Source organism: Colobus angolensis, unplaced genomic scaffold (genome assembly GCF_000951035.1).
Source record: "Colobus angolensis palliatus isolate OR3802 unplaced genomic scaffold, Cang.pa_1.0 Scaffold83, whole genome shotgun sequence".
Lineage (NCBI taxonomy): Eukaryota > Metazoa > Chordata > Mammalia > Primates > Cercopithecidae > Colobus > Colobus angolensis.
This window is the reverse complement of record NW_012122154.1, coordinates 1,852,399-1,874,347: the sequence shown is the minus strand read 5'-3', so window position 1 is coordinate 1,874,347 and position 21,949 is coordinate 1,852,399. Positions and strand designations below refer to the sequence as shown.

Genomic DNA, 21,949 nt, shown 5'->3' with positions numbered 1-21,949 from the left:
GGGCTGCAAGGACAATATCATCAAATAACCTCTGTAGAATGCCTCCATGGTGTCAGTCAGCACGTGTGGACACTCCCACACTCCCCCATCCTGTGTCCCACCTCCCAATTCCACAGAGCATGGAGGTCTTCCAGGAAGACCCTTCAAGATCTTCTGAGATTTGTCCCATTTCCCACGTCTCTCAGGCTGTGAAGCTCCAGAAGCTTTCTTGAAAGCACCTGCAACTCCCCTCCCATCAGTTCAAGAACAGAGATCACACAGGTTTGCATCAACCAGAAAGTCAGCTTTATTAGCCCACCACCAGCGGAGGAGCAGGGGAGACAGCTGGGAACGGCGCCATGAGAGCAGGGTCCTGACCCGGGCCTTCAGGAGGTGAGGCCAGCTGGTGGGCAGGAGGCTGTGGTAGAGGCAGCTCAGTTCGAGGAGCTCTGGCTCTGGCTGAAGCTGGATGAGCCCTGCTCCTTGAGGATGGGCCGGGTCTGACGGCTCGAAGAAGATGAGGAGGAGGTGAAGACTGTGGGAAAGAGAAGAGGAGGTGAGAAGGAGTCTGAGAGCTAAGCAGACTCCAGGGCAGGGAGAAGGGAGGGCTGGGAGCTCTGAGGAGAAGGGCCCGGCCCCCACTCCATGGAAACAGGCAGAGGGGCTGCAGTGCGTGGGAGCCTCAGAAGCCTTACCCTCGCGGGAAGAATAGGATTGGCCAGATGCGTGCTGGGAGGAAAGGCTGTGGGAGAGAAAAGGCAGGGCAGTCAGTTGTGCTGAGAGCAACAGGGCGGCTAAAGGGTCTGGGAGGCAGAACTGGGGGACCTGGGACTCACTGGGCATCCTCGCCCTCCAGCAGGCGGCGGTAGGTGGCGATCTCCTGCTCCAGCCGCGTCTTCACGTCCAGCAGGATCTGGTACTCCTGGCTCTGCTGCTCCATCTCACAACGTAGCTGGGCCAGCTGCTCCTCCACGCTGCCGATCAGTCCCTGGATCTGGGACAGCTGCATGCAGTAGCGGCCTTTGGTCTCCTCCAGGCTGTTCTCCAGGGATGCTTTCTGCAAGCGAGAGAGAGAAAGAGTCAATGGAGGTGGTCACTCCTGTCCCTCCAGGTCTCTGGGCATGCTTTTTGAGAGGTGCCTGGATTTTGATCCCAGTTGGGGTACTGACGGGCCAGACAATATGGAGAAAAGCTAGCCCACTATTCTAGGGCTTAGTTTCTCTGTCTATATAAAGGGTCCCATGAGTCCTCTGGTCCCATCCTGAGAAAAGAAAGGTGGAACTAGATTGTGACTTGTTGAGGGGGTGGTGGCCATTACTGGTGGCTTGGAGGCTGCTGCTGTCCCGGGTCCTTCATACCATGCTGAGCTGGGACTGCAGCTCAATCTCCAGGCCCTGGAACACCCTCCGGAGCTCCGTCACCTCACTGCGGCTGCTCTGTACCAGTTCGCTGTTGGAGGCCACTTCTTTGTTTAGCTCCTCGGTCTGAGACAGGAAAGCAGAACGAAAGGTGAGGCTCTCCAAAAGCCCCCGGCTGGGAAGTGCTGCAGGCTCACTGAGGGCCCGAGCCCCACCTTGCTCAGGAACCAGGCCTCAGCATCTCTGCGGTTTTTCTCTGCCATCTGCTCGTACTGGTCGCGCATCTCATTCAGGATGCGGCTCAGGTCCACGCCAGGTGCGGCATCCATCTCCACGTTCACATCTCCACCGGTCTGACCTCGCAGAGCAAGCATCTCCTGGGAAGGGATGGCGGGAGGCAGTCAGCTCAGCAGACTCCTCTCCTGGCCCTGGGTGCATCTGGCAACCCCACCAAACCAGCCACCCACCCCGGAAGCCAGCAGCAACCGCACCTCCTCATGGTTCTTCTTCAGGTAGGCCAGCTCCTCCTTCAGGCCTTCGATCTGCATCTCCAGGTCAGTCCTGGCCAGGGTCAGCTCGTCCAACACCCGGCGCAGGCCATTGACATCGGCCTCCACGGTCTGCCGCAGGGCCAGTTCATGCTCGTACCTGGCAGAACAGAGGTCAGGTCCTCAGCTGCAGCCCTGAGGATTCTGAGGCTCGGGGTCTGCTGGCCCTACTGGGTGGACAGAACTCCCTGCCCCACAGTGACAGAGCCAGCCCCACTCTTTGTCCCTTGCCCTCTGCCCCCAGCCCACCATGCTGGCTGCTCACTTTGTCCTGAAGTCATCGGCTGCCAGCCTGGCATTGTCAATCTGCAAAATGGGCTGTGCATTCTCAATGGTGGCTGCAATGATCTGGAGTGGGGATGGAGGACAGGAGCCCTGGTCAGCCAAGGACCTTACTACTTGAGCATGAAAGGCAGAAAGGAGCAAAAGGAACCTCCCCAAATCTGTAAGTCTCCTGGCTGGCAGGACTGGAATGCCTTCTCCACCAGCTCAGGGTATGTAGGGATGCACTCCATCCCAATCACCCCCTTCCTGGGCCCAAGGCAGGGAAGCTGAACTTGCAGCTGAACCCTTGCAGGAAATAAGAGATTCAGGGTTCCAGCCCCAGCCCGGGCACAGAGATGCTGAAAAGGGACCCTCTGCCACCACTTCCCTGGGTGATCCTGGCCACTCTCCAAAGGTGCCCAGTCTCCCTGTTTATAAACTGTAATTGCTAAAAAGAGGTATCCCAAGGGCCACTGTAGTGCCAGCCTTTCTCTCTGCTCCATACACCAAAGTCACCCACCTTGTTCCTCAGGTCCTCGATGGTCTTGAAGTAGGGACTGTAGTCTTTGATCTCAGCGGGCCGCTGCCTCTGGTACCAGTCACGGATCTTCACCTCCAGGTCGGTGTTGGCCTCCTCCAGAGCACGCACCTTGTCCAGGTAGGAGGCCAGGCGGTCGTTGAGGTTCTGCATGGTCACCTTCTCACTGCCCACCAGAAGCCCATCACCACCAGCAAAGCCACCACCCAAGCCACCACCTAAGCCAGCACCCAAGCCAGCACCAAGGCCACCACCATATCCTCCCCCAAAGCCGCTACCAAAGCTGCTGCTGCTGCTGAAGCCACCGCCATAGCCGCCCCCCAGCCCGCAGGCTCCCCCAGAGGAGAAGCGGGAGGAGGAGACAGACAGGCCCCCACCATAGGTGCTGGGGGCGCGGCAGGACCCTCCGGCCAGGACGGAGGAGATGCGGCTGGAGCCGCCCCCGATGCCGCCCCCGATGCCGCAGGAGCCCTTCATGGAGCTGGAGGAGGTGAACTGGCGGCTGCAGGTGGTCATGGTGCCGAGGAGGGAGGTGAGTGAGCGAGCAGTTGGCTGAAAGAAAGGAAGGTGCTCAGGAAGGCTGAGAGCGTGCTGTGGCTGCCTCCAATCCCAGAGACCTTTATATGCACCTGGGGAAGGCGGGGCTCTCCTAACTGCTGACTCCGGGTTCCCCTCCGGATTTCATCACTCCCGGTCCCGTCCTACTCCTCACTCTGGATTATTCAGCCCAGGATCAACTCTGCTGTGTGCCGGCTCGGAGTTCCCACCCAGCTTTGGGGGTGTGGGGCTGAGAGAAAAACACACAAATGCAAGTTGGTGGTGACTCAGGCTAGGCAGCCGGGAATCAGGCTCCCGTTCCTGGAGCCCTCAGGCCCAGTGGGGCCTTGGCACAGGTGGCTTTGTGGCAACTGCGTCCCCAGGCAGTGAGTCAGCCCTTCAGAAGAACTCCCTGCCCCACAGTGACAGCCTTGGCTGAAAGAGACCTCAGTGATGCCATCCCGGGCTGTCTTGGGGAGCAGTTGCGGGGATCCTACATGTCCCACTCTGGGCAGGGGCAGAGTTCGTGTCTTCACTCTGCTTGCTGTGTGGCCTGAGGCTCCCCACCGCCCATCTCTGGGCCTGTTTCCCCTCAGTGGTGACAAGGCTAGACTGGGTGACTGCAGAGTCCCTTCTGGTTCTAAAAATCCTATGACTCTCTTTCCCTTGTTGGATGTAATTCCAGTTCTAGAGGCTGCCTTGAGCCCCTGGGATCTCCAGAAGTGTGTGCACCATACAAACAGCACCGGCCATGGAGCCAGACAGGCAGCACCAAGTCCCTGCTCTGCCCTTACCAGCTGCATAGCACAGGCTGGTCCTATAACCCCCTTGGTCCTCAGTTTTCTCATCTGTAAAAGGGGATGACACACCACTAGCCACAAAGAAACATGTGCGAAGGACCCCACCGGCCCTTCCCTGAGGGCCAGCCCTGCCCCTCAGCCTCCCCATCCTGCCCCTTCAGCCACCTGCTCCTCACACTCACCTCTACACACTGGCACCCTCCCGCACCCCTACACGGGACCCTGCACCCCCCCACACTCCCAGCTGAAGAACACCACAGCCCCATACCTAGCTCCTCCACTCCTCTACCACCCTCTCCTAATCACAGGCACCCCACCTGCAGGCTGATGGGAGGGAGCCCGTCCTGCCACTATAGCCAGGTGTGACCCCTAACTCCGCCATGGGCCTCAGAGTCCCCGACCCTGTAGAAACAGGACTGGCTGGGGATCCATTCCTAGCAGTTCTCTTTCCCGTGTCCGCAGATCCCAGACTGGGCCTGGCAGCTCCATTCATCCAGCTGAGCTGGGGGAGCGCACTCGTCATGGGCACACTCAGGCATGCATGGAGAGCCTGGTGTGTGCTGTACGGTTCTGTGAGCGAGGATGAGAGGGGCGTTATTCCTGACACCAGTTCTCAGGTGAATGAGCTGGGATTCAGGGAGGGTAAGTGGGCTTTCCAAGACATCAGTCACTGGAAGCTGAGATGTGAACCTGCCTGCCTGTTCTCCTTGCCTAAGCCAGTTCCATCACCCTGAGCCCTCTCTCTGTGCATCTCAAATTTACATCATTTTCTTGATCAGAGGGAACAGAGGGGAAACCAGAGACAGGCGGAGATTCACTCAAAGTTACTCTGCTTTAAGCTGCAGAGCTGCAACCAGAACCCAGAGCTCTGGCCCTCTCCAGGCTCCCACCATGCCTGCAGATGGGGCCAGTATACCCGACTGTCACCCACCTCCCCATGGTCACTGGCACAAGGTCTGCCCACAGTGGGCGTGGCCTTGGCCTGAGAGCCTGGTCCAGCACCAAGTCCTGGAAGGAGGAAGGAGCACCAAGACGGGGCCTCCTCAGGGTGCTGTGGGGTGTCCCTTGGTGCTGGCCACTGGCCTTGCTCTGTAGTGCCTCTGCTGAGGTGAGGAGCCCAGAGACGGCCTGCCCCTGCCTGAACTCCAGTGGGGCAGGCAATTCCTTGTCTCAGCAGAACCAGGGTTTTGTCACTGCTACATCTCCCCTGGCCACTCACCCCAGAGGGAAGAGCAGAACGGATGCACATGCCTTCAGAGCCAAACCTGGGAGAGGGAACCCGTCACTCCCCACCCCCACCCCAAAGAGGGGCAAAGGGGACCCCAGAATCTTGGACAAAAACCTCAGTGTTCAGATATCAGGGTGGGCATGGAGTTCCAGTCCAACCACAGACCCATCACCCTCAGAACTAAAAATGGTCTTCAAGGTCACCAAAGGCTATCATTACGCCAACCAGAGAGGGTGAAATCCTTATCCAGGCAAAGCAGCCCAAAAGTGAGAGAGCAGAGACTCAAGCCAGCTCCACCTCCCAAGCCAGGATTCACACCGACTCTCACAGTGGAGTCTCTGCGAACTCTTCACTCCCTGCCCCCATCGTGTGTGCGTGCACACACACCCCTTTCTCACTGGCACACTGCCCCCCGCCAAGTTCCCATTCCAGGAGGTGTCGGGGTGGGATTATACACAAGCCCAGCACTGCAGACCTGGGGATCTGCCTGGGCTGAGAAGCTGCAGGAAGTTGCTGACCAATGCGCCAAACTGCTCAGCCAACTCCATAAATCATGCACCTGCCCTGTGCACAGCTTTCGGTGGCTGGGGGTGAAGAGGGAGATGGTGACATAGTCTCTGACCTTCGAAGAACTTATCATTTGACCCTGGAGGGAAAACTTACAGTGGAAAATATAGAACCTGGCTAGGAGCCCTGGGGTGCTGGGCTTGCCTGCCACGCCCACACCACAGGAGGCAACTGGGGTAGGCATTGCCCCCCTGACCCTCAGCAGTAGCGGAGGGGGCTGCCCTCCTGGCGTTGACCTCTGGAAGGGTCCTAGCAGAGGGAGGCACCAGCAGGGCCTCAGAGGATCTGAGCTGACAGAGGAGGAAGAGGTGTTTCCTCTGCACCAGTGATGCACACCTGCCCCAAGGTGGCCAGAAACCAGGACCACTAAGCCTGGTGAGCACAGAGAAGCCCAGTGGGCATCCTCCAGGCAGAGGATTCCTCCCCGTGCCCTGCCTCCTTCTTCCCTCCTTCGTCCTGCCCATGTCAAGCATGATGCATGAGATCTTGGCATACCTGAGGCGGCCGGGAAACACCATTGGCCAATACCATGCCTTGACTTGCAGTGATTCTCCAACCAGACAGATCCTCAGAGTCCCCATGAAGATTCGCAGCCCTTCTCTGACTCCCGCATCAGCACCGCTCAGGACAAGCCTGCTGGTGGGGCTGTTTTGCAAGCTCCCCAGCCAGCTCAGGCTGGGCAGGCAGGAGGCAGCTTAGGGGGTTGAGGAGGAGGGCAGAGAAGCTGAGGGGAGAGAGGGGGCTGCTGCAGGGTCCCCAGCCCCGGCTGGACAAGCCAGAGCCACAGGCTTCAGGGCAGGAGGAAGGAAAAGTAGAGCCCCACCGAGCCAGGACAGAGCAGCCTGGAATCGGGGCGGAACCTTGGGCAGGACATTCAGCCCCTCTGACTCTCAGTTTCCTTCTCTGGGAAATGGCATATTAGGAGATTGGAGGTCAAATAAATAAAGCACCTGGCAAAGGCTGGTGGCTAGCGTTATGTTTATCAGCAGGTGTTTATAAAGCACCTACTAGGTGCCTGGCACTGTGCTGGGCACTCAGACTCAAAGATCAAGACAGAGAAGCCCTGGAGACATAGTCTTCTGGGGAAGAAGGTGGGAAAGACAATCCCAGTACACTAATGTCAGGTCACGATGGGGTGCTGAAGCGCTGCAGAGAAACAGAGGGAGCAGGGTCCCTGGGGGAGAACAAATGTCCAGGCCCAAGCTCTGCCCCTGTGGCGGCTCCCGGGATCTGGGGAAATCTGTGAGTGCCAGGCCCAGCTCCGGGGATCCTCTCCCCTCCTGCATGTTTGATGCCCCCCTTCTGAAGTGGGGCTGTCACAGCCCCACTTTGTGAAGAGGGGCGTCTTCCCCAGCAGAGGGGCACAGTCTGGGGCTGTCTCTGGTCCTCCCCACACTCTGACCCCTCCTCACTAGCGCCATCGGTAATTGTGGACCCCAGGATCTGCAGGAGGGAGAGAGAGCCCTGCCTGGAGCCTGAGGTGGGGCAGGAGGTGGGGCTCGGCTCCTCTTCCCAGGATGGAAGCCGGGCCCACTCCCCTCCCATGCCTGTCTCCATTATTGACCCCCCAGGCTCCAGGACAAGGGCTGAGTCACTGCTCCTTGGAGCCTCAGTGTCCCCATCCACACAATGAGGCGCCTTCCCCCAGATCCTCCCTGTTTCCTGGGACTATTCAGATAAATGAAGTCACCCTCCAGAATGAGCCATCTGCAGCCCAGGGCTGGTTCTTCTGGTTGTGGCAGGATGTGTGGTGGGGGCCTGGTGCAAACAGTGCCTCCCTCCTTCCCTCCATGGCGCCACATTTGCTGCCAGACAGCAGGGAGACGTCAGCCTCTGATGGAGCAGAGCCTGCCCTTGCTTTGAGTCGTGCAGATGCTGCTGCAGGCACAAGTCCCCGACTCCAGGCAGCCATCTCCCCTGCAGAGAGAAGCACTCTCCTGGGATGTCGTAGCTCCAAAGTCCAGGGAGGGCCTGTGACCAGCCCAAAGTCGCCCATACTCCAGGGGTCAGTACCCACCCCCATCCCTGGCCTCTGCCAGTCCCGAATCCCCACCAACCCAGGCTCAGAGGGCTCTGGTCACTCCCATTCTCCTCGGGCCTGGGCCCCACCCCAGCCTCCAGGCACCAGGAGAGAGAAGGTGTTTGGGGGCCCTGGTCTGATGACACCCCAGGTCCAGCAGTGATGAGGTGGAGGCACCCTCCTCCCACTAACCCCATGTTTGAAGAAAACCAGGAAAGCAGGCCATCCTGCCTGGCAGTTTCCGGATTTACTAGAAGGAAGATTTCCAGGTGTCAGGCTCACCTCCCACGGGCTGTTCCCCACAGCTACGTTTGCTGCCAACAGCAAGAGCTGGGACTGGTGCTCAGAGGGTGCCAGGAGTGGCTGGAGCAGGACTGTTCCTCCTCCTTTTCCTAGGAGGCGGTTTCTACCCTCCCTCATGCCACCCCTGTCCCTAGTGGGGAACCAAAGAGGGTCTAGACCACCAGGGAGAGTGGCACTGCTCCCTGGGCACAGCCACCCCATCTGCAGTGCCCCCCGCTCTGCCCCGTCCCCATCCTGAGCAACAGCTGGCCATGTGAGGAAACATTCCTGAGAGAGGCCCCATCCTTTCTCCCACACCTGCTGGGGGTCCGCAGCCTTCCCTGAAAACACCAGCCTCCCGCTCACATTCCCAGAGCAGAGGCAATGGGAGCCCCTCTTGGGGATTTCCTGAGACTCACACAGGAGTCTAGGACCCAACCACCCAGGCTGCCTTCCCCACCCACCCTCCCTTTGTGCTTATCCCAGCCCTTGCCCACCTCCTGCCCCATCTAGGAGGAGGGCACAGCCCGCAGGACCGGGAGGAGCAAACTGATTGGGTGAGTCATCTCTGAGGATTCAGGCTCCCACACCTGAGATCTTCCCATCCATTTATGGATGAGAAAGCAAGACTCAGTGAGGAGAAGTGACTGCCTAACTTCCGGAGGTCACAGAGCTACTCACAGGGCAAGCAGGGGCCACCTAGGACCACACCTGATACACCGACTCCACCCCCGGTCTAGCGCAGCCTGGACCACCCCCTGAAAATCTCCAGCCCTTGGGAGATGCGAGCACCCCCTCCAAACTCTCCCCAGACTTACTCTTTATGCTGGTCTAAGCTGACCCCTGACCTGCCAGTCAACAACAGTGGGTATCTAAGCGCCATCTCCCCTCACCCTCACTCCTTCCCATTTCACCCTTTTGTTCCTAGTGCCCACTTCAGGGGCCAGAACAAGAACACATTTCATAGCTGAGTCAACAAGCTTTATTGTCATCAGGCAAAGAAGCATGGGGAAGGGACTGAAGCAGGGGGCTGAGGCTGGAGAGGCCGGAGACTGCGGGGCAGATGGGGTGGCTGCCTCCCTGCCTCCTGGGGGGCTGGCCGGGGGAAGCTGAGTCCTCAGCGGGTGGTCTGGTGGACCTGCTCGCGGGAAGAGATGACCTTGCCATCCTGGACCTCTTCCACAATGGTACGCACCTGACGGGTGGTCACCGCTGCAGGAGAAGCAGGCGCTTGAAAGTGGGTAGGGACCAGGAGACCCTCGCTTGCCCAATAGCCCTCATGGACAGGAGCCGGCTCTCGCCCTCATCCTCCCCCAGGTGCTGTGAGTGCCTCCACTGGCACCTCGATGTCACACTACACACACATCCCTTCTGTCCCTGCCACCGCCTCCCTTCCATCCCATCCCTCTGCCGGTGGCCCTGTGTGAGTCTTGCCTCCCCAGATGGGTTCTTTGATTCTGACCCAGTGTGTCCTGCTGGGGAGGAGCCATGTAGACTCCATGAAATCCATCTCCATTTCTCTGAAGTCTCCAGGACATAGTCCTTTGCTTCTATCTCCCCCATCAGACTGGGATCGCCAAGACAAAACTCAGGCCCCTGTCTCCTCCATTAGACTAGGAACCCTGGGGCTAGGATCATATATTCTCCCTCAGACTGGAATTTGGAGGACAAGGACCATGTCCCTATCTCCCATCAGGCCAGAGTCCCCAGAGACAGGACTGCTTTTGCTCATCCTAAAGCTGTCAAGAGCAAAGATCGTGAGACCATGTTCCTGTCTTCCCAACAGATGACAATCTCCAGAGCTGGGACCTGTCTCCTCCATCAGACTAGGATCTCCAAGGTAAGGACCAGTTCCCTACTCCACCCCCACCAGACCAGACAGTGTCTCTCTCGTTTGATCTTTTCCTGAGTATCAATCCTCAGTGCTAATGGATCACTTCTCCCACCCCTGCTGAGGGATAGCCATCAACTCCTGGAGCTCCTGGGGACCCTGCCCCAGCAATGTGCAGGTGGGCTGCGTGTCCCTTGCAACCAGTCCCCAGGGTCTCAGCCACCAAGATGCTTACGTTCTTTCTTGTACTGAGTCAGGCTGAAAGGAAAAAAAAAGAGAGAGGAAATTAGATGTGGGTCTGAGAGCCCCACCCCTGCCAAGAGGCCCCCAGCCCTGACCCCAGGCGCCCCCACTCACTGGGCATCCTCGCCCTCCAGCAGGCGGCGGTAGGTGGCGATCTCCTGCTCCAGCCGCGTCTTCACGTCCAGCAAGATCTTGTACTCCTGGTTCTGCTGCTCCATCTCGCAGCGAAGCTGGGCCAGCTGCTCCTCCACGCTGCCGATGAGTCCCTGGATCTGGGACAGCTGCACGCAGTAGCGGTTCTCTGTCTCCGCCAGGCTGCCCTCCAGGGATGCTTTCTGCAGGAGGGCAGGAAGACCAGGGGTCAGTGAGGGTGGCCAGTGCCCTCTTCTGGGCCCACCCCCACGCACAGGACTGTTCCTACCATGCTGAGCTGGGACTGCAGCTCGATCTCCAAGGCCTGCATGGTGCGCCGGAGCTCCGAGATCTCGCTCTTGCCGCTCTGCACCAGCTCGCTGTTGGTGGCCACCTCGCGGTTCAGCTCCTCTGTCTGCAGACAGGACACAGGACAGGGCGGTGTGAGCCTAGATCCCAATCCCGAGTCAGGCCTCCTCCCAAATCTAACTGTGGAGAGAGTGGTGCCTTCTCACCAGCTTCCCACATCCCAAAGCCCAGAAACATGCCATTTGAAATGTTAACATTTTATGGTTAATCCCTGTGTGTGGGAAGCACAAACCGGAAACTTGAGAACCAGCCGGAACATGTAGCCTGGCTCTTGGTGCTAGTTCCTGACTTCTTGAGGGAAAGGTGGGGACTCCCAGGGTCTTTACCCTCTGCCTTTATTCTGTGGGGGCTCCTTATCTCCCTGCCACCCCCCAGATCCCAGCTTGAGCTCAGCTCCAGGTCTGTTGATGCAGTGGGTGATCCTGTGATCCATGCAGCTGACTGAGGAGGGGGCACCTCCAAGACACCCGGCCGTGGCTTCCTGTCAGTGCTAAAGCCCCTGAGCCCCAGCCCCTAAGAGAGACCTCTGGCCTGCAGCAGCCCCCACCTTGCTGAAGAACCAATCCTCGGCATCCTTGCGGTTCTTCTCTGCCATCTTCTCATACTGGTCACGCATCTCGTTCAGGATGCGGCTCAGGTCCACGCCTGGGGCAGCGTCCATCTCCACATTGATCTCACCGCCCGCCTGGCCTCGCAGGGCGGTCATCTCCTATGGAAAAAGGGGATGTGGGTGTGCACATCTAGACCCATCCTGACCTCTCACTCCCAAACCTTCCCCGCAAGGGGACCCCATTCCCCACAAGGACCCCTCCTTTGTTCTCCCTCTGCTCTATCTGACCCTCTAAATGATTTTTATTCATCTGCTCAGTATTACCTCCACCATCAGACTCTATCTCCCCCATTAGACCAAGGGCTCTCCAAACTAAAATCTAATTATTAGACCTATGCCCCAAAAATTTCCACTCTAATTTCCAAGCTTCTCTGTTCAGCTTTGAGAGTTTGAAATGGAACAAGAAGAAGACTTCCTTACTTATCCCCTGCCCTCGTGAGGGAGGCCAGGGCAGGTAGAGGGAGCCTCTGCGGGCCCCTGGGGGTTCCTTGGGTACAGAGAAGCAGTGTAGTACAAAGAGGAGTCTACCCTACACGCTGGACCCGAAGAATCAGGGCTCTGCAGACAGGGAAGCCCTCTAAGGTGACTAATCCCATGCACCTGCTCTGCTCTCTCCCACGGCCTCAGCCATGGCCCAGCCCTAGGGCTCTGCCACCCACTCCTCAGCCTCTTTGACCTTCTGCCCCAGCCACCTCACCTCCTCGTGGTTCTTCTTCAGGTAGGCCAGCTCCTCCTTGAGGTTCTCAATCTGCATCTCCAGGTCCGCTCTGGCCAGGGTCAGCTCATCCAGCACCCTGCGCAGGCCATTGATGTCGGCCTCCACACTCAGGCGCAGGGCCTGCTCTGTCTCAAACCTGCGGTGGGAATCAGAGACTTCAGCCCAGGCTGCTTGGACCTGCAGGTCCTGGTCCTGGCTGCTCACCTGCCTTCATTTTGCCAGGACTCTAAGGGGTTGGAAGGGCTGATGAGAAGGTCGAGTGGAAACGAATTCCAGTCCTGGGACCCAGGGACCATCACAGGGCCAGATCCCACGTTCACCAGCTTCCTTACTTCTCTGCACCTCCCACCTCCCCTCCCTCTCTTCTATTCCCTGCCTAAGGCTAGCAACCTTCAGAACTGGCTGCCTTCACTGCATCCTGGACTAAGGAGTGGGGCTCCTAGGACTGCCCCACCCTGAGCTCCTGGGCCTTGCCACAAGCAACTGAGGAGTCCTGGGGTCAGGAAGGATACCCTGAGATCCCCCCCCGCTGGCCCAGGCTGCCCAGGCCCACTGGCCAGGACTCACTTGGTGCGGAAGTCATCAGCAGCCAGACGGGCATTGTCGATCTGCAGCAGGATGTTGGCATTGTCCACGGTGGCTGTGAGGATCTGAGGAGATGGGAGAGTAGTCAGGTCATCGGATGGGGGTGGCTGAGCCCACACCAGCATTCTGAGCAGATCTTCCTGTCTGAGGGCCTCTCTTCCCTCCCAGTCCCTCCCTTGCCCTGTGCTGTATTATTGGCAGAGGAGGGGCAAGCAGGAGTCTGAAGGGCTGAAAGGTGCCTCTTCTTCCCCCGCTACTCAGTACCTGCCACCCCCACCAGACCCCCATGCCAGGCTCAGTCTTAAAGAAGAGACAGCTGACTGGGAGTATGAGGCAAGCAGAAAAGAATGGGAAAATGTCCCCAGGGCAGAAGCTGTCCCAGAATTCTAGAACAAGGGAGGGGTGTGGGCAATCCCCTCGTTTCACAGCCAGCTAGAGGGTGCCCCTGACAGGCTTCCCCAAAAGGAGGCTAAAGGAGCCCTCACCAAAGAGCGGTTCCAAATCAGAAGTCAGGACCCCTCCGAATCCCTAACCCTGGGCTCCAGCCAGCAGCCCCGCCCCCCGGGGTTTGCTGAGCCCGTCTTAAGGGACAGCAGGAGGAAAGAAGAAGCCAGAAAAATCCCCAAATAAGGCACACCAGAGGCCTTCCCCACCCCGAGGTCCTGCCCCGCAGGGACCTCCCCCCGCAGCAGGTGCTATCAGAAGCTCACTCAGACACCCCCACTCCACATCACCCAAAACCCCCTCCTGCTGACCCCCGCTCCAAAGGAGCAAGACACCACGCATCCAGCGGCCCAGGGGCCCAGCCCTCCATCTGCATCCTCCTGCCTCATCCTACAACCTCTCCAGGTGGAGGAGCTCCACGAGGGAGAAACTGAGGCTCCAAGGGGCTCCACGAGGCCTGTTTGTTCCTGACTCAGCCTGCTGTCCTCCGAAAAGGGGGATGTGGGCCACACAGGGGCCCCAAGGCAGGTTCCCAGAAGCGAAGCCACAGCCAAACCACCCTTGGCTCCCTGAGACCCTGTGGCTGGACTCCAGGCCTTTGGCCAGGGCAGGAGTTGGGGGGAAGAAGTCATGCCCCCCAGAGACCCCTCCCACCAGCAGGCCTTACCTTGTTCTGCAGCTCCTCGATTGTCCTGTGGTACTGGCTGTAGTCACGGGCGGGCCCCGGGGCCTGCCTCTGGTACCAGTCACGGATCTTCACCTCCAGTTCAGCGTTGGCCTCCTCCAGGGCACGCACCTTGTCCAGGTAGGAGGCCAGGCGGTCATTGAGGTTCTGCATGGTGGCCTTCTCGCCTCCGGCCAGCAGCCCGTCAACGCCCCCAAAGCTGCTGCCATAGCCACCGCCAGAGCCAAAGCTGTAGCAGCTGGAGTAGCTGCTACCTCCGAGGGCACTGCCCAGGCCTCCAGCAGATCCCAGCCTGCAGGAGCCGGCACCCAGGCCGCCAGACAGCCGGCAGGAGGTGCGGGATGAGCCGCCCCCCAGGCCGGAGGAGCCCTTGATGGAACTGGAGGAGGTGAACTGGCGGATGGTGGTGGTCATGGTGGCAGCAGCAGGAGGCAGGCACACAGGAGAAGGGCTGGAGAGGAGAGGGGCCCCAAGGTGTGTAGGGCTGCCGGGGTTTGCCCGCTTCCTTTATAGGCCACCAAGTGGGCGTAGCGATTACAACAGGCTTGCTCCTCTGTTTCCATTCCCCTGGGCTTTCATCACCACTGGCCACCTGCCAACTTCCAGGTGGCTGGGGGCCCCCTCCCCGCCCATCATCAGGAATTTGCCTCATTTCTCCAAATCCTCGTGCTGGGTGCCGTGCGTGTGCGTGTGCGTGCCTCTGGTCTCAGGCCTGTCACCTGTGATTCAGGCGGGCCCTCCAGCTATGCTTTCCCATGACCTAATACGGAGAAGAGCAGAAGGCAGGACGTCACCGTCCCCAGGCCCTCCCAGGCAGCCACCACCCCAGCCGGGCCCGCCTCAACCCTGTCTGGTGGGGAAATGGGTTGCAGTGTCAGGTGACCCCCCCGAAGTTGCTGTCTTTCACCCAACGCTGCTCCACCCACGGTGCTGGCCCGGGGCTGGGTGCTGAAGAGACAGAGGGGACTGAGAGCCTATCCTGCCTTGGAAACGGAGCCCAAACCCACCAGGCCCACCTCGCAGCACAGAAATGCCATCAAGCCTCGGAGACCAACCCACATCGCAGATAAAGAAATTGGGGCTCCAGAGAGGGGTGCAGTGTCCACACTAGCCCCTTCAGAAAAGCACTCTAGGGGCCCGAGTTCCATCCAGTCAGCTTCTGACCCTGCCCCATCCCCAGAAGCCCTTGCTAACCCAATCTCCTCATGTAAACCTTTCCCCAGGTTTACACCCCAGGCTGGGGTGGGTAAACAGGGGCTCAGCTATAGGATGGGGAAATGGTGGGCTGTGCTAAGAGAGGATCTAAACCAACTGAGAGGGTGATGCCCCCTTCCACTCCCCTCACCCTTCTGTACCCCAAGAGACCTCAGGATCAGGTGAGGGGCATTTATCTCAGGTCTCAGCCCACAGGAAACCTAAAGTACATTGCCCAAGAAGAGGCTTTTACTGAGACCCCAGCCAGCCCCCTCTCCGCTCCAGGCTCCCCAAAATGTGGCCCCTCAGGTGTGCCATGTGCCCCACCCCACAGCCCCACCCTTCCCTGCCCACCAGCCCAAGCCCAGCCCTGGGTCCCAGGGTCCCTCCAGGCCCACTGGGTGGAATGTGGTCATATTTCAGACTGCCAATGGCTTCTACTTCCCAGACAGGCCCAGACAGCGCCGCCAGCAGCTGAAAGAGATTCCTCAATAGCCAGTGGCTGCCAAGCCACCAAAGCAAACAGGACGCCCCCCACGCATACACGCACAGCAGCCACCCCGCCCCACACACACACCCCGAGCTGAGCAGAGCCGGTCTGGTTTCCTGGGCTGGCTGCGTCACTGCCACCCCCTCTCATTCATCAATGCCCTGGACCACTCCTTCAGAAGTCCCTCCCCACCGAGCCCCTCTCCTTCTGCTCTGCGCCCTGGGCTGAGGCAGGGAGTGCTCCCCAACAGGCGTGGTCCTTGGAAAGTCTGTGTGGCCCTCCCAGGGACCAGCCACAGGTGACAGCAACTCAGGGGCTGATTCTTAGAAACTTTTCCCAATACAAGGGGCTGTCCCATCCCTCCACCCTTAATCCTTCCGCCTCCTCCCCTCTCATCTTCCCAGGAGTCCCAGGCCTGGATGGAGTGGGCAGCACAGATTGGCAGGTGACAAGCCGATACCCAAACACTCAATAAATTCTCCACCTCCCCCAGTCCCTCAGCCCGCACTGCCCCAAACCAACGACTAGACCAGATCACACGAGGCATTGAACTTGGGGCAAAGCTTTAATAGCAGGCACTGGACAAACCCAGGAGGCCTCCTCAGTGTGAGGCTACAGGAAGTAGATACAGAAAGACAACAGGACGTGGACCGGGGCCCAGTCGGACACTCGGGGCACAGCAGCATCATGCTGGGAGCTAGAGCTGAGAGCTGTGCCGTAGCCCTTGAGGTGGGGCTGTCACAGGCAGAAAGGGGCCTCAGTGGTGGAGAGTTGGATCTGCTCACAGAAGGAGGCCACCTCTCCAACCTGGATTTCCTCCACGATGGCACAGCTGGTGGCTGGTCACTGTGGCTACAGGCGACGATGGAGGAGGGGAGCGCAGGGAACATCAGGCAGGAGCTCTTCCCCCCACCTGCCCCCCACTCTGTGTTCCCCCCAGTCTCACACACAGAAGGGTCCTCAGCCTCTCCCCTGCCTTGGGGTCCACACAGCAGGACAGAGCAGCTTCTTATCTTCCCGGGTGGGCTGTGAGGCCAGAGACAAGGAGTACTGAGGGGCCGGCCTGCAGGGAGAGGAGCACCCATCAGCCCAGGGATGCCAGCCAGCCCAGGCCCCTGCAAGCACTGCTGGGGAGAAGCAGGCCCTGGCAGAGGAGGTTCCCCCAAACTGGTGAAAAATCGCAGCTGGGAATGCACAGAAATCAGCACAGGCCCAGGAATGAAAGGGCAGGGCTCCAGTGCAGCGGGAAGAAGAAAAAGAAACAGCACAGCGTAGGCTTGGCAGCACTCTGTGGCTACTCACCAGGAATTTACAAGGAGAAGCAGAGCAAGTGGCTTTTCCATATCCCAGAGGACCCAACAAATAAACCCAATTAAAGCAGGAGACACTGTGGTTAGACTACAGATGGACTTCACCATTTTCGGGGAGCAAAAAGCTGTAATGTGTGACTAAGCATGGAGACTCCAGAACACTCTCAACTGGAGGCCTGATCACCCTTCCCGACTACAAACCCGACCACCACCCACCTTGCTCCTCACCCTGTGGCTGATGGTATCACCACTCACACAGTCATCGGAACCAGAAACCCAGGGCCATCAATGCCCACTCCTTCATGTGTTCACCCGACACTTATTGAGTCCTGACTGTGAGCCACACTCACCCCAAGATCCAGGCATGCAGTCCTGCTGTTCTGAGCCATAACCTCTCTTCTGTGTGCACCACCTTCCTTCCCCTGCCCCCCACGCAGGACTTCTCTGGCCAGACTCCCTGCTCCAGCCCCCTGATGCATCTCTCTGGTCCCAGCCTGACCCCTCTGATCCATTTCTCCCTCTGCAGCCAGAGTGAATGTTCTAAAATATCTTGATGTTCATTCCCCTCCTCTGCTCCAAATCCCTCCATGGCTCCCCATTGCCTACATGATCTAGTCCAGACGCTTTAACTTGGCATTCAAGGCTCCTCAGTCAGACTCCAGCCTGCATCCTCAGTTTCACCTCCTGCAAACCCCCACAGGTTCCCACATTCACACCTCCTGGACTTCGCTGGTGCTCAGACACCAACTTCTCCCTGGATGAAGCGGGCCCCCAGCCCACCCCAGCAGGTACCCGGGTGCACACTCACTGGACGTCCTCAACCTCCAGCAAGCGGCGGTAGGTGGCGATCTCCTGCTCCAGCCATGTCTTCACATCCAGAAAGACCTGGTGCTCGTGGTCCTCGTGTCACAGCAGAGCTCGCACAGCTGCTGCTCCATGCTTCTGATGAGCTCCTGCAACTGGGCCAGCTGGTCCCGTAACACACCTGTGTCTCCACCAGGCTGCCCTCCAGCGATGCTTTCTGTGGGCCAAGAGATAGGTGGTGCGATGAGATGGACCTGGGACCCTTCTCCGGGGCAGAGCACTAGAGAGGAGCCCCTACTGTATGGGGCTGTGGGTGCTGCCGGCACAGTGGGGTGGCAATGCATCCAGCCACTGAGTGTGAAGGGACAGGCTGGGAGGGGACGCTGCTTCTCCAAGCAGGGGTCTATAAGGCTGGGCTCACCCTGGGGTGACAGCTACAGGGTGGGGAGGGGACAGAGGCCCTACCTTGCTGAGCTGGGACAGTTCAGGTTCTGCACAGAGCTGTAGAACTCCATATCTCTATCCTGCCGCTCTGTAGGGCCTCTGTGTTGACGGCCACCTCGCAGTTCAGCCCTTCTCTCTGGAAGGCAGAGTGGGCCACAGGGGAGTAAGGAGGCTTTCAGAAGTGGGGCACAGGAAAGGGGCTGCTCCTGAACCCTCAGTTCCCAGAACCATCCCCTAGCCCCTCCCTGGCCTCTATGGGGCCCCAAAGGCACCTGCACACAGAGACCCTCTGCACCCACACTGGAACTTGGAGGCATTCAGCCTGCTCTGCGGTCATTTGCATTTCTTACTCCTACCAAACTGCAGCATCTCAAAGACAGGCACTGGGTGTTATTCTTTTGTGCCTGTTGCTGTCCCTAAGACACCGGAGACACTTAGCCTGAGCTTGCCAACGGTATGCATATGTATTCAAATATACACATCTTGTAAACAGCTGTGGTGGAAACCCAAGGCCAGGCTTGTAGAGACCTGGATCTACTTTGCAGATCACAGTGAAGGGCTGTGTGAGCGTGAGTCCTCTCTGAGCCTCACATTTTACATCGAAAACATGAGGGGCTGGTCCAACTGGTTTCCAAAAGTCCTTCCAACTGGGGCAGCCTGTGGATCTGCCAGTGTTCCAGCTGCACCAGCATGCAGCACATGTGCCCACACGTGTGCACACCTGCTTACACACGGCCACCCACCACGCTGAAGAACCAGCCCTCGGCATCCTTGCAGCTCTTCTCCACCAATTTCTTGTCCTGGTCACACATCTCATTCAGGATGCAGCTCAGGTTCACTCCAGGCACAGTGTCCATCTTCACGCTGACATCCTCGTCCACCTGACCTCAAAGGGCGTTCATTTCCTGGGCAGAGAGTACAGCAGGAGCTCACCCAAGGCCATCCTGAGGAAAGACCCTGGGACCTGCCTTCTGTACCTCGAGGAGACAGGTGCAGATGACAGAGAGACAGACAGACACAGATAGGCCAACAGCTCCTCACCCTGAAGGTGGAAGTGGATGTTGTCACTTCTCAAACATACAGGGCTATGAGTATCAGCAACCTCCCCCAACACACACCGTGACTTGGGACTGGACTGCACCCATCCCCAACAAGTGCTAAGCCCCGAGAGATGACAAGCCCCCAGCACGGCGGAGGATGACCACGGGTGACCTCACTCACTGCCCTGACCTTGCCCCCACCACCAACCCCACAGCACAGGCATGCAAAAAGCAACCCTACACTGCTGTCACCACGCCAGGCCCCGTTAGCAAATGTTAATCTGCTGGAGGAAAGCAACAGTACAACCAGCCTCAAAGCCAGGGGGAAACCCCTTCCGGGTATCCCGCTTCTCGGGGAGTAGGCTCCCCCAGCTCAGAGCAGCACAGAGCTCGGCAGAGAAGGAAGCCACAGGACAGGGCATGTAAGGCCTCCTGACTGCCCTGGCAGAACCTTGGCTCTCTATCCTTGGGTTAAGCCTTGGAGTCCCCTGGGACCTAGAGCCTTCTGGAAAGGAGAGGCAGGAGAGGGGGCAGAGAGGTGGAGTGGATACGAGTCCAACTGACCTGAAGGAGGGTGCCTGTGCAGCCGTAGATAAATCCCTTAACCTCTCTGAGCCTCAGTTTCTTTATGGGTCAAAAGGAGGAAAGAGTATCTGTCTCCCACCTGTAGTATCAGCTGAGATAATGGCTGCGAGTCATTTGTAGTGCTGGGCAGAAGTTCCTTGTTTACATGACTATCACTATTATAATTAATTATAATAATTAGCATTGTGTGTTCTTACACTGAGTTACTCATTAGTTAGCTTCAGTGAGCTGAGCCTCAAGGGACAAATGAAGTCTATTTGGGAAGAGAGGCTTCTCCAGGCCTCACCCAGGGCCCTCTGAGGGTCAGGGCTGGTCCTCTGAGGGTCAGGGCTGGGCATCCATAAGAGATGGGAACTGGACTGAAAACATGGCCCGGCCCAGGGAGGTTCTGGGCCCCAGCCTCGCTTGCTTCCAGGTGAATTTCTGCTGTGTTCCCTGAGCTGACCTCACCTCCTCATGGTTCTTCTTCAGGTAGACCAGGTCCTCCTTGAGGTTCTCAATCTGCATCTCCAGGTTGGCTCCAGCCAGGGTCAGCTTGTCCAGTCCCTGGGGCAGCTCCAGAGACCCAGTCTCACTTGGTGCAGAAGTCATCGGCAGCCAGCTGGGCATCATCCACCTGCAGCCAGCACGAAGCTGGAATTACCGATCACGGCCACCGGGATCTGGAGAGACGTGGGCTCCATGAGCAAATGCCCTTGGCAGCCTCCAGGAGACCCTCCGACACCCTTCTTGCAGCCTTTTCAGAAATGAGCCAGGGTGAGGGTGATGAGAGTGCCCGTGGTCTTCTCTGAGCACCCTCCTGGGAATTTCTGGGACCAGCCAAGGCCCTCAGGGGGTTAAAGGATGATGGGGGTAGGATGCCCAGGCATGGGTAAACACGGATGCCAGGAGAGAGACCCTTATGCAGCTGTCTGCCACCATGGGGGTCATGGCTGCCTAGGCCTCACTCCCTCTTTCCCAACTAAATTCACCTCTAGGTTCAGCTGCCACCTCCTCCAGAAAGCCCTCCTGGATTCCCTTTCTGCATCTCTTTTCTGGGTCATACCTCCTTCCTTCTCCAGGCTGTGAATTTATACCTATTTCTATGACTTGTTTGGTTATTTCCTCCTCCACTGGACTGTGAGCTCCAGGGAGACAAGGCCATGTCTGTTTCCTTCTCTTTGGAATCCCCAGCCCTGGGCACAGTGCCCTGGCCCAGAGTTGGCCCCGAGGGTTTGTTAGTTTAATTAAGTGATTCGTTAATTAATTAATGAGGTTATGACTGGCCTCACCTCAAACCTAGGGCAAAGCTTTCTTTTCCCACAAGGTCATCTGGGCGGTTTCAATGCAAACACGGAGGGAGGGGCCCAGAAGAAGCATAAGGTTGGTTGTGATTACTGCTGCTGTTGTTGGCATGGTTGGAAGTGCCCAAGAGGGGTTCCAATTGAGGTCATGGGCATGCACCAAAGAGTGAGGCCCCTCCAGCAACCCAGAAGTTGAAGCACTTGTGAAGGTGACACATGTGCGTGTAGAATCTGGAACTTGCTGAGGCTCAGGGCTGACCACCCAAGACCTCAGAGGGAGAAGCCCCAGGACACACTAGTAGCCCCCACAGGCTCATCCTGTACAACCCCTCCCAGACCCTACTCGAGGCCCTAAGTTCTGTAAAGTGACCCTGGGTCAGGCGGAGCCGAGGGCCAGTTTGTTCCCAGCACCCCCTCCTCTGCCTCAGTGGGCCCATCTGCATCTGGCAGAGACCCACCCAGCCCCCATCTTCTTGCTCAGGAGGCTTTGGGGGCACAGCAAGGGGTGGTGATGAGGCGCTGGCTGGTCCCAACATCAGGAGCACTGACTCACCAGGGTTTCCCTGGGTTCCCCGCTGCCAGGACCAACCCCCATATCTGATCTGGCACTGCCAGTGTCTCTGCTTCCAAGGGGAAATTGCAGGAATTCCCACCTAGTGGAGGTCCCGGGCAGGAACAGACAAAGACCCTCGTAGGCAGCACCAGGCCTGGCTCTCCACCCAGGAAACTGAGCAGGCCTAACCGCCAGGGCCAGCTGGGCCTAACCTGACTCCCGCCTGGCTCTCCTGGCTCCCCTGGTCCCCCTGCCTCCCCTGGCTCCCTTGGTGCCCCTGGCCACTGTACTCATTGCTTGCACCCCTCACCTGGCACTAGTGGCATTGCTCTGTAGGACCCTCCAGGGCAGGGTTTGTGCAGAAGACAAAGTGGCCATGTTTACAGAATGCCAAAGCCATGTTCTTAGAGGTCATGAGAGAGTGTGTATGTATGTATGTATGTGTGTGTGTGTGGTGTGTGTGGTGTGTGATGTATGTGTGTGGTGTGTGTGGTGTGTGTGGTGTGTG

At 58.4% G+C, this 21,949-nt stretch overlaps 3 protein-coding genes across 3 annotated transcripts in view; all 3 read right to left on the bottom strand.

The window, feature by feature from the left end:
- Positions 1–262: 262 nt before the first annotated feature.
- KRT16 (keratin 16, type I) lies at positions 263–6,632 on the bottom strand. Its single transcript, XM_011929766.1, has 9 exons — positions 6,315–6,632; positions 2,670–3,239; positions 2,151–2,233; positions 1,829–1,985; positions 1,553–1,714; positions 1,338–1,463; positions 816–1,036; positions 675–721; positions 263–514 (listed from the first exon to the last, which is right to left on the bottom strand). The coding sequence occupies exons 1-9, from the start codon at positions 6,348–6,350 to the stop codon at positions 414–416; spliced, it is 1,503 nt and encodes a 500-aa protein (XP_011785156.1). The 5' UTR covers positions 6,351–6,632; the 3' UTR covers positions 263–413.
- A 2,453-nt stretch (positions 6,633–9,085) lies between these two features.
- LOC105503040 (keratin, type I cytoskeletal 17) lies at positions 9,086–14,497 on the bottom strand. The gene is made up of 8 exons (XM_011929767.1): positions 13,721–14,497; positions 12,592–12,674; positions 12,004–12,160; positions 11,244–11,405; positions 10,617–10,742; positions 10,310–10,530; positions 10,188–10,210; positions 9,086–9,333 (listed from the first exon to the last, which is right to left on the bottom strand). Exons 1-8 carry the CDS (start codon positions 14,150–14,152, stop codon positions 9,239–9,241), a joined length of 1,299 nt encoding a protein of 432 aa, XP_011785157.1. The 5' UTR covers positions 14,153–14,497; the 3' UTR covers positions 9,086–9,238.
- Positions 14,498–16,034: 1,537 nt separating this feature from the next.
- Positions 16,035–21,949, bottom strand: part of LOC105503151 (keratin, type I cytoskeletal 42-like) — a 12,149-nt gene continuing 6,234 nt past the window's right edge. The window contains 10 exon segments of the mRNA XM_011929942.1: positions 16,035–16,157; positions 16,413–16,485; positions 17,541–17,637; positions 17,640–17,705; positions 17,708–17,753; positions 17,835–17,887; positions 18,047–18,112; positions 18,720–18,885; positions 20,056–20,179; positions 20,181–20,238. Coding sequence (XP_011785332.1) covers positions 16,035–16,157; positions 16,413–16,485; positions 17,541–17,637; positions 17,640–17,705; positions 17,708–17,753; positions 17,835–17,887; positions 18,047–18,112; positions 18,720–18,885; positions 20,056–20,179; positions 20,181–20,238 — 872 coding nt within the window.

Excerpts from the sequence above, each read along its gene's own strand:
- KRT16 (XM_011929766.1), bottom strand. The coding sequence starts at position 6,350 with ATGGTATTGGCCAATGGTGTTTCCCGGCCGCCTCAG. Across the intron at positions 3,240-6,314 it reads GTGTTTCCCGGCCGCCTCAG|CCAACTGCTCGCTCACTCAC; the intron begins GTATGCCAAGAT and ends CCTTTCTTTCAG. Across the intron at positions 722-815 it reads CTGGAGGGCGAGGATGCCCA|CCTTTCCTCCCAGCACGCAT; the intron begins GTGAGTCCCAGG and ends TCTCTCCCACAG.
- LOC105503040 (XM_011929767.1), bottom strand. The coding sequence starts at position 14,152 with ATGACCACCACCATCCGCCAGTTCACCTCCTCCAGTTCCATCAAGGGC. Across the intron at positions 10,531-10,616 it reads TGCAGTCCCAGCTCAGCATG|AAAGCATCCCTGGAGGGCAG; the intron begins GTAGGAACAGTC and ends GCCCTCCTGCAG. Across the intron at positions 9,334-10,187 it reads GACTCAGTACAAGAAAGAAC|CGGTGACCACCCGTCAGGTG; the intron begins GTAAGCATCTTG and ends CTTCTCCTGCAG.